Source organism: Natator depressus, chromosome 14 (assembly GCF_965152275.1).
Source record: "Natator depressus isolate rNatDep1 chromosome 14, rNatDep2.hap1, whole genome shotgun sequence".
Lineage (NCBI taxonomy): Eukaryota > Metazoa > Chordata > Testudines > Cheloniidae > Natator > Natator depressus.
In genome coordinates, this window is record NC_134247.1 from 33,440,098 (window position 1) to 33,452,502 (window position 12,405).

Genomic DNA, 12,405 nt, shown 5'->3' on the forward strand with positions numbered 1-12,405 from the left:
CTGGAAAAAGGCTAATGTAATGCCAATCTTTAAAAAAGGGAAGAAGGAGGATCCTGGGAACTACAGGCCAGTCAGCCTCACCTCAGTCTCCGGAAAAATCATGGAGCAGGTCCTCAAGGAATCAGTTCTGAAGCACTTAGAGGACAGGAAAGTGATCAGGAACAGTCAGCGTGGATTCACCAAGGGAAAGTGGTAGTGATCAATGATTCCATGTGTAGCTGGCAGCCGGTATCTAGCGGAGTGCCCCAAGGGTCGATCCTGGGGCCAGTTTTGTTCAATATCTTCATTAATGATCTGGAGGATGGTGTGGATTGCACCCTCAGCAAGTTTGCAGATGACACTAAACTGGGAGGAGTGGTAGATACGTTGGAGGGTAGGGATAGGATACAGAGGGACCTAGACAAATTGGAGGATTGGGCCAAAAGAAATCTGATGAGGTTCAACAAGGACAAATGCAGAGTCCTGCACTTAGGACGGAAGAATCCAATGCACCACTATAGACTAGGGACCGAATGGCGAGGCAGCAGTTCTGCAGAAAAGGACCCTAGGGGTGACAGTGGACGAGAAGCTGGATATGAGTCAACAGTGTGCCCTTGTTTCCAAGAAGGCCAATGGCATTTTGGGGTGTATAAGTAGGGGCATTGCCAGCAGATCGAGGGACGTGATCGTTCCCCTCTATTCAACATTGGTGAGGCCTCATCTGGAGTACTGTGTCCAGTTTTGGGCCCCACACTACAAGAAGGATGTGGATAAATTGGAGAGAGTCCAGCGAAGGGCAACAAAAATGATTAGGGGTCTGTAACACATGACTTTATGAGGAGAGGCTGAGGGAACTGAGATTGTTTAGTCTACGGAAGAGAAGAATGAGGGGGGATTTGATAGTTGCTTTCAACTACCTGAAAGGGGGTTCCAAAGAGGATGGCTCTAGACTGTTCTCAGTAGTAGCAGATGACAGAACAAGGAGTAATGGTCTCAAGTTGCAGTGGGGGAGATTTAGGTTGGATATTAGGAAAAACTTTTTTTCACTAGGAGGGTGGTGAAACACTGGAATGCGCTACCTAGGGAGGTGGTGGAATCCCCTTCCTTAGAAGTTTTTAAGGTCAGGCTTGACAAAGCCCTGGCTGGGATGATTTAGTTGGGGATTGGTCCTGCTCTGGGCAGGGGGTTGGACTAGATGACCTCCAGAGGTCCCTTCCAACTCTGATATTCTATGATTCTATGATTCTCTCTGAGGCCTCCCAGGCCCGGGCCATCTCCCGGACCTGGGTCTCCGCCCTCTGGCGGGCCCGTTCCGCAGCCCCAAGTCGTGCCCTTAGGTCCAGGTCCCCCAGAGCCTCTTCTCTATCTGTCTGGGTCCGCTATTCCCTGTCCTACCCCAACCTGGGTCCCAGCCTCCTGCTGGGCCCAGTCCGTTTGGGTTTCCCTGTCACAGACCTCCCCGGTGACGGTCTGGGTCCCGCCTGGTCGCAGGATCCCCGCCGTCCTGGTTGCGGTCTTCGCCACCTCCCCTGGGTGGCCCACTGGCTGGTTAGCCACTCTCTCAACCACCTCCAGCTGCGTTTGCCCTAGTGGGCAGTCTTTCTGTAGGTGTCCCGGCTCCCAGCAACACAAACAGGTTCCCCGCCTCTGTGTTGCCCGGGCCTCCTGCTTCTTCCCGTTGTCCCTCGCTGGGCCAGCCATTCCTGGGTTGCCCTGGGTTGTGTTCCTTCGGCCAGGGCACTCTCACCAAAGGTGTCCCCACTGCCCACAGTACCAACATGCCCAGAGCTGCCTGGGTTCCTTTACCCAGCGGACGGCTTGAGGGAACTGCCGCCGTCCTGTCCCAGGTTGAGGCATCCTGCCCCCAGCCCCGTAGGGACAGTCCTGTCCTATGTGCCCGTGCCTGGCACAGGCGTAACAAGTCCTTGTTTCTGCACCGGGCCTCCTGGCCCTAGCGCCAGGCTCCTCCCTCTGGCCTCGGCGGTTCCTCCTGAACACGCGCCGGAGGAGCTTCCGCAAGGCCCACTGTTCACCCACCAGCTGGGCCATCTGTCCTTGGAGGCCCACTGCACCTCCCATAATCAATCCTGGGTCTCCCGGTCCCCCTTCAGGCTGTCAGCCCCCTTCCACTGGGCCGCTGACACCAAGCCCCACCCAGGGACAACACCTGGGGACTCCCCGTAGAAGACCTGGGATACGTTGTCCCTGCTTCTCCACCTTCAAGTTCTCCTTTCTGATTCGCAAAAAGAAAAGGAGTACTTGTGGCACCTTAAAAACTAACAAATTTATTTGAGCATAAGCTTTCGTGAGCTATAGCTCACTTCATCGGATGCATTCTGATTCGGGCAATCGTCCCACAGTCCGTGCCCTTGCCCTTTGTGTCGGGGCGGACCACTCATGCCTGCATTCTCCACCACTTTGTAACCAGGTGTAGACTCACCAGCGGCATCTCCTGCTGGTCGTCTCACAAGCTCAGGGTCTAACTGATCACTATATTTGGAGTTGTGAAGGAATTTTCCCCTGAGTCAGATTGGCAAAGACCCTGGGGTTTTTTTGCCTTCCTCTGAAGCATGGGTGACATGCAAGTTTAAACTAATGTAAATGGTGAATTCTCTGTAACACAAGTCACTTTACACAGGGGAGCAGGCCAGTTTATCCCATGGGGCTTCTCACAAGAGTCAAGATATGTATGTGCTTAAAGAGGGTGCAGGATTGGAGCCCTAGGGCTTGTCTAAAATATTGGAACATCAGCTGAGCAGCTTCTGGTGGTAGATATTAACCAGCCACCACCCAGGCTGTCAGGCGCAGGGATGCTGGATCTGGCCCAATTCCATAAAACTATGTTGGTTGGCAGGATCTTGGGTGGATTGGGCTAAAGGGGACCCACCAACCCCAACCCCCAGATCTGAGCCCCACCACCACCACTGCCCTTGTGCATAGCCGAGATCTACAAGAGAAGCATGGAGAGTCCCTGGAACCTGGCCACAGCAGTGAGGTGAGGCCATGAGGCCCTGGCATGGTGCTGCAGGCAGAGTCCATCCCCAGTGCAGCCAGCGCCCAGCGAGTCAGCTCTGGTCCACCCTGCTGGTGCCTACAAGGGAGGGAGGGCGAGGACTGAGCAGTGCGAGGGAAGAGAGGAGAAAGGGAGCTGTGGTGGAGGAAGACAGACACAGACACAGGCAGAGCCAGCTGCAGCCAACGGATCGCTGCAGTCCCAGCCCCCCTCCAATCACCCTCCAACCCCCCACCATAGACCCCAAATAACCCCCCACCCACAGCCCTTAACCCCCCTGTCATAGTCCCCCAAGTAACCCCCTCCCCTAGCCACCAACCCTCCACTATAGACCCCCAAATAACCCCTTCCCACAGCCTCTAACCCCACCCACCACACATGCCAAATAACCCCCTCCAATAGCCTCTAACCCTTGCCATAGACCCCCAAATAACCCCCTCCCACAGCCTCTAGCCCCCTGCCATAAACCCCAAATAACCCCCTGCCATAGACCCCAAGTAACCCCCTCCTACAGCCCCTAACCCCCCACCATAGATCCCAAATAATCCCTTCCCCTAGCTCTTAGCCCCCTGCCACAGACCCCCAAATACCCTCCTGCCATTGACCTCTCCTCCTTCAGTGTCATCACCTTGGTGTGTTGACATCTCATGAACAGCTGCCACCCTAAGGAAGCCCAGCTCAGTGTGTGTAGAAACAATCAAAGCCCCTTGGTGGGACCAGGTAGCATCAGTCAGCCCCCTTTGACATGGCAGGGACAGAGGCAGGAGTCTGCTCTAAACCATTGTCAGGGTCCAGGACTCCTTCACCAACAGGCATTGCAAATGTGCCAGGCATAGAGCAGTGGAGAATAGCAAATCATTTGTGAACCACTTCAAGGGGGTGTCGAGAGAGGTCTGCCCAGGAGACCCAGGAAGATCTTGGCGTCACCTGGAGGAGAAAGTGTCATTGCCAGATTCACAGCCCCATCAGGGGAGGAGGGAGAAAGAGCATCAGGGATCAGCTGCTCTGCAGGATTTCCCAAATGGCCCTGGCCCTCCAGTTCTGGTGGCTGTGCCTGGGTGACCAGGGGAGAGGCTCTCAGCACAGGTGGTGGTGGCCTGCATGGGTGAGATTTCTTTTCCATGGGCCGAGAAAGGCCAGCTGTAAGGGTGAGGAACCAATAGCCTCTGGGTAGGGAACTATGCAGTGTACTCCTTAAATGACTAAAGTCTCTTATGCTTTGGTGGATGGTTCCCCATTAGGATTTGATGCTGGAGAGGATGTGTAAGAATAAACCTCCTCAAATGTTGGTGCTACCTCCTCTGGTGCCTTAGGTGCCCTCAGGAAGGGGTTACTAGCTGTGTAGCAGGGCAGGGGGAGCCAGATGGTACCAGGTAGGAAGTATGTGGTAAGGAGGTCTCTGGAGCTGGGAAATAATGGGTGAGCATCACTGAAGGATTCAGTGATATCGGTTCCAGAGTCACAGGGTGCTCCCTGGTGCTATGTAGGCAATGGGTCTCAATGGGGTCAGTGCTGTAACAACTGGTGCCACTAGCATCTGTCCCAACAACATAGGCACCAAGTGTGTCAGTACCGAGAGTATCAGTGCCAAGGTGTTGGTGCCAGACAAGGGCTGGTCAGTGGCCAGGTGGGTACCAAGGGAACCCAGTGCACAATGAATGCCGAAGTGTTGGTACTGGACAAGACTGCTCAGTGGCTGGGTCAGTACTGAGGGCACCGGTGCACAGACAGTGCTGAGGTGTCAGTAGAGCACTGAGAATCCAGAGATGAGTCAGAGACATTTGTCTCGTAGGCACTGCAGGAGGTGACCTTGAAGCAATGCGCCTGCCTAGCTGGGTCAGTAGCAGTTGAGGCCTGGATCAAGGAGGCCTGTGCAGCCTTCTCAGCTATCAACAACAGGGGCCATTCAGTAGAGAAGAGGCTTGAGCTCTCAGGGAGGCATCCTGGCTCAATGGGGCGCTGGCTGAGTGGGGTTTTTCAGAGGGGTAGCCCCCTGACACCCTTGATGTTTGGGTCTGAAGCCCGCTCCGTGGAGTGCACCAATATGAATGACATCAGATGGGCACCTCGCACCTTCTGGGTCCACGTAGAAAAGGAGCAGCGGATGGAGAAGTGGTCTGGATATTCCCTTCCCCTGGATAAAAACATCACCTGGAGTGCCCATTGTGAAGTGGCACCGGGCAGAGAGCAAAATTTACAGCCTGGGGACTTAGCCGGAAGATTTCAGCACTGAGAAGCCCCCAGTATGCACAAAAAAAACCTTAAAATATCATGCAGGGGGAGGAGGGGCAACTGTTTGTGTTCTCTTGCCAATGGCATAAAAAAAACCTAATTAAACCAACAAAGTCCCTAATTAAGCTAACTATAAACGATCTGAAGGACAAAGTGTGGTGGGGAAACAGATGGATCCTGCTCAAGTTCTGTCCCATTGCTGAGAGGGTCAGAAAGAACTGAGGGGCAGGTGGGCCCGCTCTGCCCTGGACTGGGGCCCCTGGGAACAGCACAGATCCTGCAGACACCGCTGGCCAAAAGAAACTGCTCTCACCTGCATGAGAACTGAGTGCGGGATCCACAAGAACAAAAGCCTAGAGAACGACGGGCAGTGTCAGGATATGGTGCCTTTGTCCTGGTGTGATCACTGACATCTGCACCAGGCCCGCATTGGGAGTGCTATTGCAGGAGAAAAGCCCACCCTCTGCTGACAGTTCAAACACCAGGACGCACCCTCAGCCTTACATTTGTGAGTGTGAGCCCCCAAAAGGGTGTGTTTTCCTTCCTTCGTTAAGGGCAGGGTAGGAGCTCCTGCACCACTGGCACTAGGCCTTTCCTGAGCATCTGTGCAGCTCCGCTCACACCTGGGGCAGCCAGGAAGAGTCTTTCCCATGCTACCAGAGCCTCTGGGCTATACAGGCAGCCAGATGACCAGGATGGACACTCCTGCCCCAGCACTGTGCACCCCTGTTTGGGTGGCTGCAGAACCGAGTCCCCGCGCCGACACGCCTCCCCCTGTACTGGCTGGGGGTGTCCGTGTGTTTCTGGTCCACAGCCCATGTAAAGCGGGACAGACGGATCCGGCTCTGACCCCGAACTTGCGGCGTTGCGGGCGGGGGCGATTTCCTCAGCACTGGCCGCCAGGTGGCTCTGCCGCTTGCTTGGGCGGGCCGGGCGCTCGCTCCGCGCTCTTGGTCCCTCTGCTCAGCGGGCTGGGGCGGAGCTTCCCGGGTCAGCTGCTGCGCGGCCTCCATAGCTGTGACCCGAAACCCTGCCCTGAGCCGCTGCTGCTCCCCAGCCGGGAGAGCCCGTCCCTAGCGCCCCTCTGGGCCCAGCCGGGGGGACTTTCTCCGGGGGCCGACCCCAGCCCCTGAGCCGGAGCCTGCAGGTGAGGGGAGAGACCCGGGGGAAGGGCTGGGGCCGGGCAGGAAAGTGACTCCGCACCAACGGCCCCTCCTCGCCCCAGCTCTGCTCCCGGGGGGCGGGGGTCTGCGAGTCCTGGAGCTGCTGCCCTCCCTGACCCCCCCGGCTCTGCCCCCCTGAGCGCCTGCAGGAGCCGAGCCAGCGCCGGGAGAGGGGCCGCCCTGGGCCGGGCCAGGGACCGAGTCTCCCAGCCGGAGGGGAGGGGAGGGGAGGGGGCAGGAGGGAGACAGGGGCAGAGACTGGCAGGGGCAGCAGGAGCAGTCAGCGGGGAGGGAGGTTCCCGGCTCCCAGCCCTGCCCAGCCCCATTCCCTGCAGCACCCCGGGCAGATTGACTTCCCTGGGACAAGAGGAGGTGCAGGGAGAGGAAAAGCCAGTTCCTGCCTCTGCCTGGTCCCCGCGCTGCTGGGGGGATGTGCCGCCCTGGGGACAGTGGCAGGGGGACACCCCCCCAAAGTGGCTCCTTTGATTCTTTTTCAGTGTCTGTTTCAGGGACTGTGACTGTGGAGCCAGGCTAAAAATGTGTCAGTGGTTTGAGTCTGGGTGAGAGGGGCCAGATCTGCACTGGAATGAATTCTAACATGAATTATCAACAGATGCTTGCATTGTGGTGCAGCTTTTGCCCTTCCCTCTCTGAGGTCCTTTCCTTCCTCTCCCCGCCCCTCCCCCCTGCACAAGGAATGACTTTGTCTCTGTCTCAGCAGGTGAGTGCAAGCAGGAAACATCTTCATTTGCATGTGCTGGTAAAAAGCAACTCATGACAAGATGCCTCCGAAGCGATCCAGAGGAAATGGTTCACAGGGACTGAACCAGAAAAAGTCCCTCAAGAATCAGAGGAAGTCGGACAAGCTACAGAAGACTTCTCTTGTGCAGAGAGAGGGTAAATCAGCCATCCGCGGGAGAGCTGTGAGGAAGAGCAAAGACACCATCGTCTGCCAGAGAGCATATGCAGGGGAGAGGCCCAACATCTGCATCGAGTGTGGGAAAAGCTTCACCCAGAACTCAGACCTTATGAACCATCAGAGAACCCACACGGGGGAGAAACCCTATAAATGCATCGACTGCGGGAAGAGCTTCAGCGTCAGCTCAAACCTGAGTCGACACCAGAGAACCCACACGGGGGTGAAGCCCTATCCCTGCACTGATTGCGGGAAAAGCTTCACAGACAAGTCCACCCTGACCCAGCACCAACGCCTCCATACGGGTGAGAAGCCTTATAAATGCATCGACTGTGGGAAGAGCTTCAGCCGCAGCTCCCACCACAAGAGGCATCTGAGGAGCCCTCCAGGGAAGAGGCAGGACAAATGCATACACTGGGAAAGTGCCACTATTGGGAAGGTGAAAGAAACTAAAGTGTCTAAGAAGAAAACCCCGACCATCGAGATCCCCAACACGTGTGCCGAGTGCTGGCAAAGCTTCAGCCAGAACTCGGACCTGGTCAAACACATGAGGATCCACACAGGAGAAAAACCCTACGAGTGTCCTGACTGCGGAAAAAGATTCAATGTCAGCTCAAACCTGATCCGACACCAGAGGATCCACACGGGAGAGAAGCCCTACACGTGCTCTGACTGCGGGAAAAGCTTCACTGACAAATCCACTCTGACCCAGCACCACCGGATCCACACAGGAGAGAAACCCTACATATGCACTTACTGCGGGAAAAGCTTCAGCCGCAGTTCCCACCACAAGAGACATGAGCGAACCCACACCGGGGAGAATGCTGTGTCTTTTCTGCCCTTGTGGCCCTACCCCACCCAGACATACTGAAATCATTGCATTGGTTCTGGGCAGTGGGAGCTGAGGGCCCAGGAACCAAGTGGGAGATTTTCCCAAGCCCCAGCGTGATTCAGTAGCACAATCCCCCATCAGGTTCCAGTAAGACATAGGGTCCCCTGTGCTTGTGTCACTTCTGGGCTTGAGACCTAGGTACCTAAATCAGTTAGGTGTTGCAATGTTGCATAGAGTTACGTCTTGACAACTGTAAGAATTTGGGCCTCAAATCCCACCCAGAGCAAAGGGAGATCTCTGAGGGGTTTTCATTAGAGAATTAAGGAGTAAGCTACCCCAATTCCATTAGTATTATTTGTATCGTGGTAGCACCTAGCAGCCCCAGTCATGGACAAGGAACCGCAGTGCTAGGCGCAGTACAAACACAGAACAGAGAGATGGTCCCTGCCCCACAGAATCAACAGGATCTGGGTGCCTAACTCACTTAGACCCCGTGAACATCCAGAATTTCATAGAGTTTAGGGCCGGAGAGGACAATTAGATCGTCTAGCCTGACCTCCTGTATATCACAGGCGATGAATCTCACTCAAATACCGCTATATTGAGCCTAATTACTTTAGTTAAACTAAAACCTTTCAGCGCTTAAGAGACTAAACTGTTGTGAACCAGAGAAGAGAACAGGAGAGACCAAGGGGCCCCTGCCATGGCTGGGAATTGATTAGGTGAGAGATGCCGGTATGATCCCAGCATCTCTGCACCAGGGGGAAAATTCTTACCCAACCCCAAATCTGGTGATCAGTCTGACCCTGAGCAAGTGAGCAAAACCTACCAGCCAGGCATATAGAAAAAGGATTCTCTGAACCACTTCAGAGCATTGGTTTACCTCACCTGGGTCTTGTTGCCAATCTCTGATGCTTCAGGGAAAGGTGAAAAAGGAACCCAGATACATCTGGCCAATGGTGCATTGGAAAAAAAATTCCTTCCTGTCCCCTGTAGGGGAGCATCTGAAGCATGAGATTTGGTTATTGTCATTACATAGTACAGCCAGTGTGCAGGGTGGGGGTGGGATAAAGAGCCTGTTCTTTGGGGCACCTCTTTCAGCAGGGAGCTACTTCTTAGAAGAATTTATTTGGTTTTACATGATCATTGGCCTGTATGGATGAGTTGAGGTGGACAGTGGAGCCCTGTTCCCAGCTGGGCTGGTGTGTACAATGTGATTGGATACCCCGGAACTGGCACTCGCTAGTCTTTTTGCACAGTGTCAGCTGGGAAGGTAAGCACTCAGGAAGCCCAGAGGATCTGAACTTTCCTGAGCCCCAGGGAAGCCCTGTAGACTTCAGCTGGAGCTATGAAATCAGGGCTCAGTCTGGGTTTAGCCTGCACTTCCGTTACCTGTGGTGAGGATATGAAGGGGCCGTTGAGCCTGGCTCCTCTCCCCAGCACTGATCCCCATCTCTTGTGCAGTTGGTCAGATTGGACACGGATCCAGCAGATCCCCCTGTGCTGATGCATTCAGAAAAGGGGGTTTCTCTCTCCTTTTCTGTGTAAATAGCCTCTCCCCCCTCAGTTAACTTTGCTGGTTCTCTGCGCTGGCACCTTCAACCAGTCTGTGACACATCACTCCAAACTCCAGTTTGTCATGCCGTCGGAGCTGAGCTGATAAGATGCTGGAGCCAGGGGCCTGGGGATTCCCCCGTTTTCCAGCTGGGAGCAAACTGCCTTGAGGCAGGTTATATTCCCCTCAGTCCACCCCACCCACCGGCTTTCGTTACCCTGCTCCCCATATCACACCCAGCCCATTAATTGACATCTCTGCCCCAGAACAGGGAGCTGGGCGCTGCTGTGGTTCTGCTCCCCTGGCTCCAACACCCTGGGCCTCAGTCTCCAGAGTTTATTCGTCCCCATCCCATGGAATTTGGGTCAGTTGAGGGGACTCACAGCTGCACCAGCTGAGTCCCGGAGCCCAGGGTGCGTGTGAGAGGTTACTCAGAGCTGGAGCGGCTGCTCCCAGGGAGGCTGGGTGCATGGACACTCCCAGTTGTGGCAGAGCCCCTCTCTGTTGCATGTGTAGTTGCAAAACATGTTAGATGCATTATGCTTTATAGAGAACAATTCTATTTAAAAAGCCTCGGGCGCCTTGGAAAATCCCAGCTTGAGATTTTGGACCATTGTGAGAACAATGAACAGTAATTGCCCAAGGACAAGCCGCTATGTAAAATATCCCCTGTTGTATTATTTCAGCACTAGCTTGTAGGGAGAGTTGGATGGTAGCAGAGAGCAACCAGGGCACAGGGGTAGCGTTACATATTCAGAACCCTGACTTGTTTGCTCACCTGCTCAGCCCGAATGCTCCCTTCATCTGGGCATTTTTTATTTTGCATAGATGCCACTGATGCTATTCTAGTGACTGCTGATGCTCTGATTTTTCCTGCTCTGCTGATGATCGGCTTGTATCTGTTGCAGGTGCTAACATTTTGCCTTTTTAAAGTATCATTAAATGGGAAACTGACTGTCTTTTATCTGCTGTTTCCTGCCCCCCTGACATCTCCACCTCCCACAGTTGGTTTCTAAAGCCAAACCCCAGGCCCTGGAATGTTAATTTCCTTAGAAAATACAGAGGGAGCAGTTGGGCCTTTCCATGTCTAGTGGTCCAGCCAGCTGAAGCTTCAGTCACACTTCACCTTCACATGGGAATTTTCTGTTGGCTTTTCCTTGTGTTGAGGCTGCAGGTTGAGAGGGGGACAGCTGACATGGGGTTCAGCTTGTCCAAAAGAAGGTTCATTGATTCATAGAACTTGCGGCCAGAAGGGACCATTAGTTCATTTACTCTGTCCTGTCTAAACAGGCCATTAAATATCACCCATTACCCCGTATAGAGCCCAGGAGCTTGTGTTTGGCTGAAGCATCCCTTCCAGAAAGGCACCAGTCTGGATGTGAAGACATCAAGAGATGGAGAATGGACCACTTTCATTAGGAGTTTGTTCCAGAGGTAATCACCCTCTCTGTTAAAAATGTGTTTTATTTCTCATCTGAATGTGTCTGGCTTCAGCTTGCAGCCAGTGGTTCTTGTCCTGCCTTTCTTTGCTAGATTAAAGAGCCCTTTAGGATCCAGTATTTTCTCCCCATGAAGGTGTTTAAATACTGTAATCAAGTCACCTCTCAATCTTCTTGAGCTAAACAGATTGAGCTCTTTAAATCTGTCATATAAGGCATTTTCTCCAGCTGTCCAGTGATTTTTGTATCTCTTTTCTGCACCCTCTCCAATTTTTCAGCATTCCTTTTAAAATGTGGACATCAGAAGTAGATGCAGTATTCCAGTGTCGGTCTGAGAGGTAAAATTAACTCATGTGTCCGACTCGCTACTCCCCTGTTTATACACCCAAGGATCACATTGCACTGGGAGCTCATGTTAGTTACTTGTCCGCTATAACCCCAAACACTTTCCAGAGTCACTGCTTTCCCAGATAGTCCCCTGTTCTGTAGGTCTGGGTTACATCCTTTGTTCTTAGCTTTATAACTGCACTGGGCTGCATTAAAACACATTGTGTTTCAATGGGTCCTGTTTATTAAGTGATCCAGATTACCCTGCATGACTGCCCTGTCCTCATTATTTACCACTCTGCCGGTCTCTATGACAGCTGCATCTTGTATCAGCAGTGATTTTATATTTGCTACCAGATTTATTGATGAAAATGTTGAATAGTTTGGGGCCTAGATTCCCCCCCCCCCCCCCCCCGCTGAACCCCTAGAAAAAACCCCATTTGATGGTCATTCCCCATTGACTACTTTTTGCGGTCTGGGGGGTACTGGTCAGGGAATGGGGTAGGGGAGCCTTTACCATCCAGGGCCTCAATTTCAGGCCAGTTGCTTTGGTTGACTTAGGAGGACAGGAGACAGAAACATTGAGGCTTTAGAGCACTAGTTCTAATCAGTGCAAAAATCAACATGCAGGCAGCAGATACTTGGCTGCTCCAGAAAAGCAGCTGTGCTACCATAGTGATAAGTGGGGCACAGAAACATACACAGACTAAATCAGATCCCTAGGACCCACCCTACAAGTGGGATTGGAACCCAGAGCAGGTACAGGATTTAAAATAAACCAGGAAATGAGAGATTCCTCTTCAAAAGAATGAAATTCCCCTAAGTAAACAGGAGGATGAGCTGCCAGGACAAGGGCCGCTGTACTGCACCTCTCAGCCTCTGAGAGATTGCTGCTTCTCTCCTCCTCCTTGGTTCTCACCTTAGTCAGTCAGCTGACAATTCCCCTGGG

At 53.5% G+C, this 12,405-nt stretch overlaps 1 protein-coding gene across 1 annotated transcript in view; it reads left to right on the plus strand.

The window, feature by feature from the left end:
- LOC141998853 (uncharacterized) overlaps positions 1 to 11,842 on the plus strand; it is a 38,541-nt gene extending 26,699 nt beyond the window's left edge. Inside the window, exon 4 of the mRNA XM_074971826.1 lies at positions 7,156 to 11,842. Coding sequence (XP_074827927.1) covers positions 7,156 to 8,174 — 1,019 coding nt within the window. The 3' untranslated portion in view covers positions 8,175 to 11,842. The remainder of the gene's footprint in view (positions 1 to 7,155) is intronic.
- The last annotated feature ends 563 nt before the right edge of the window (positions 11,843 to 12,405 follow it).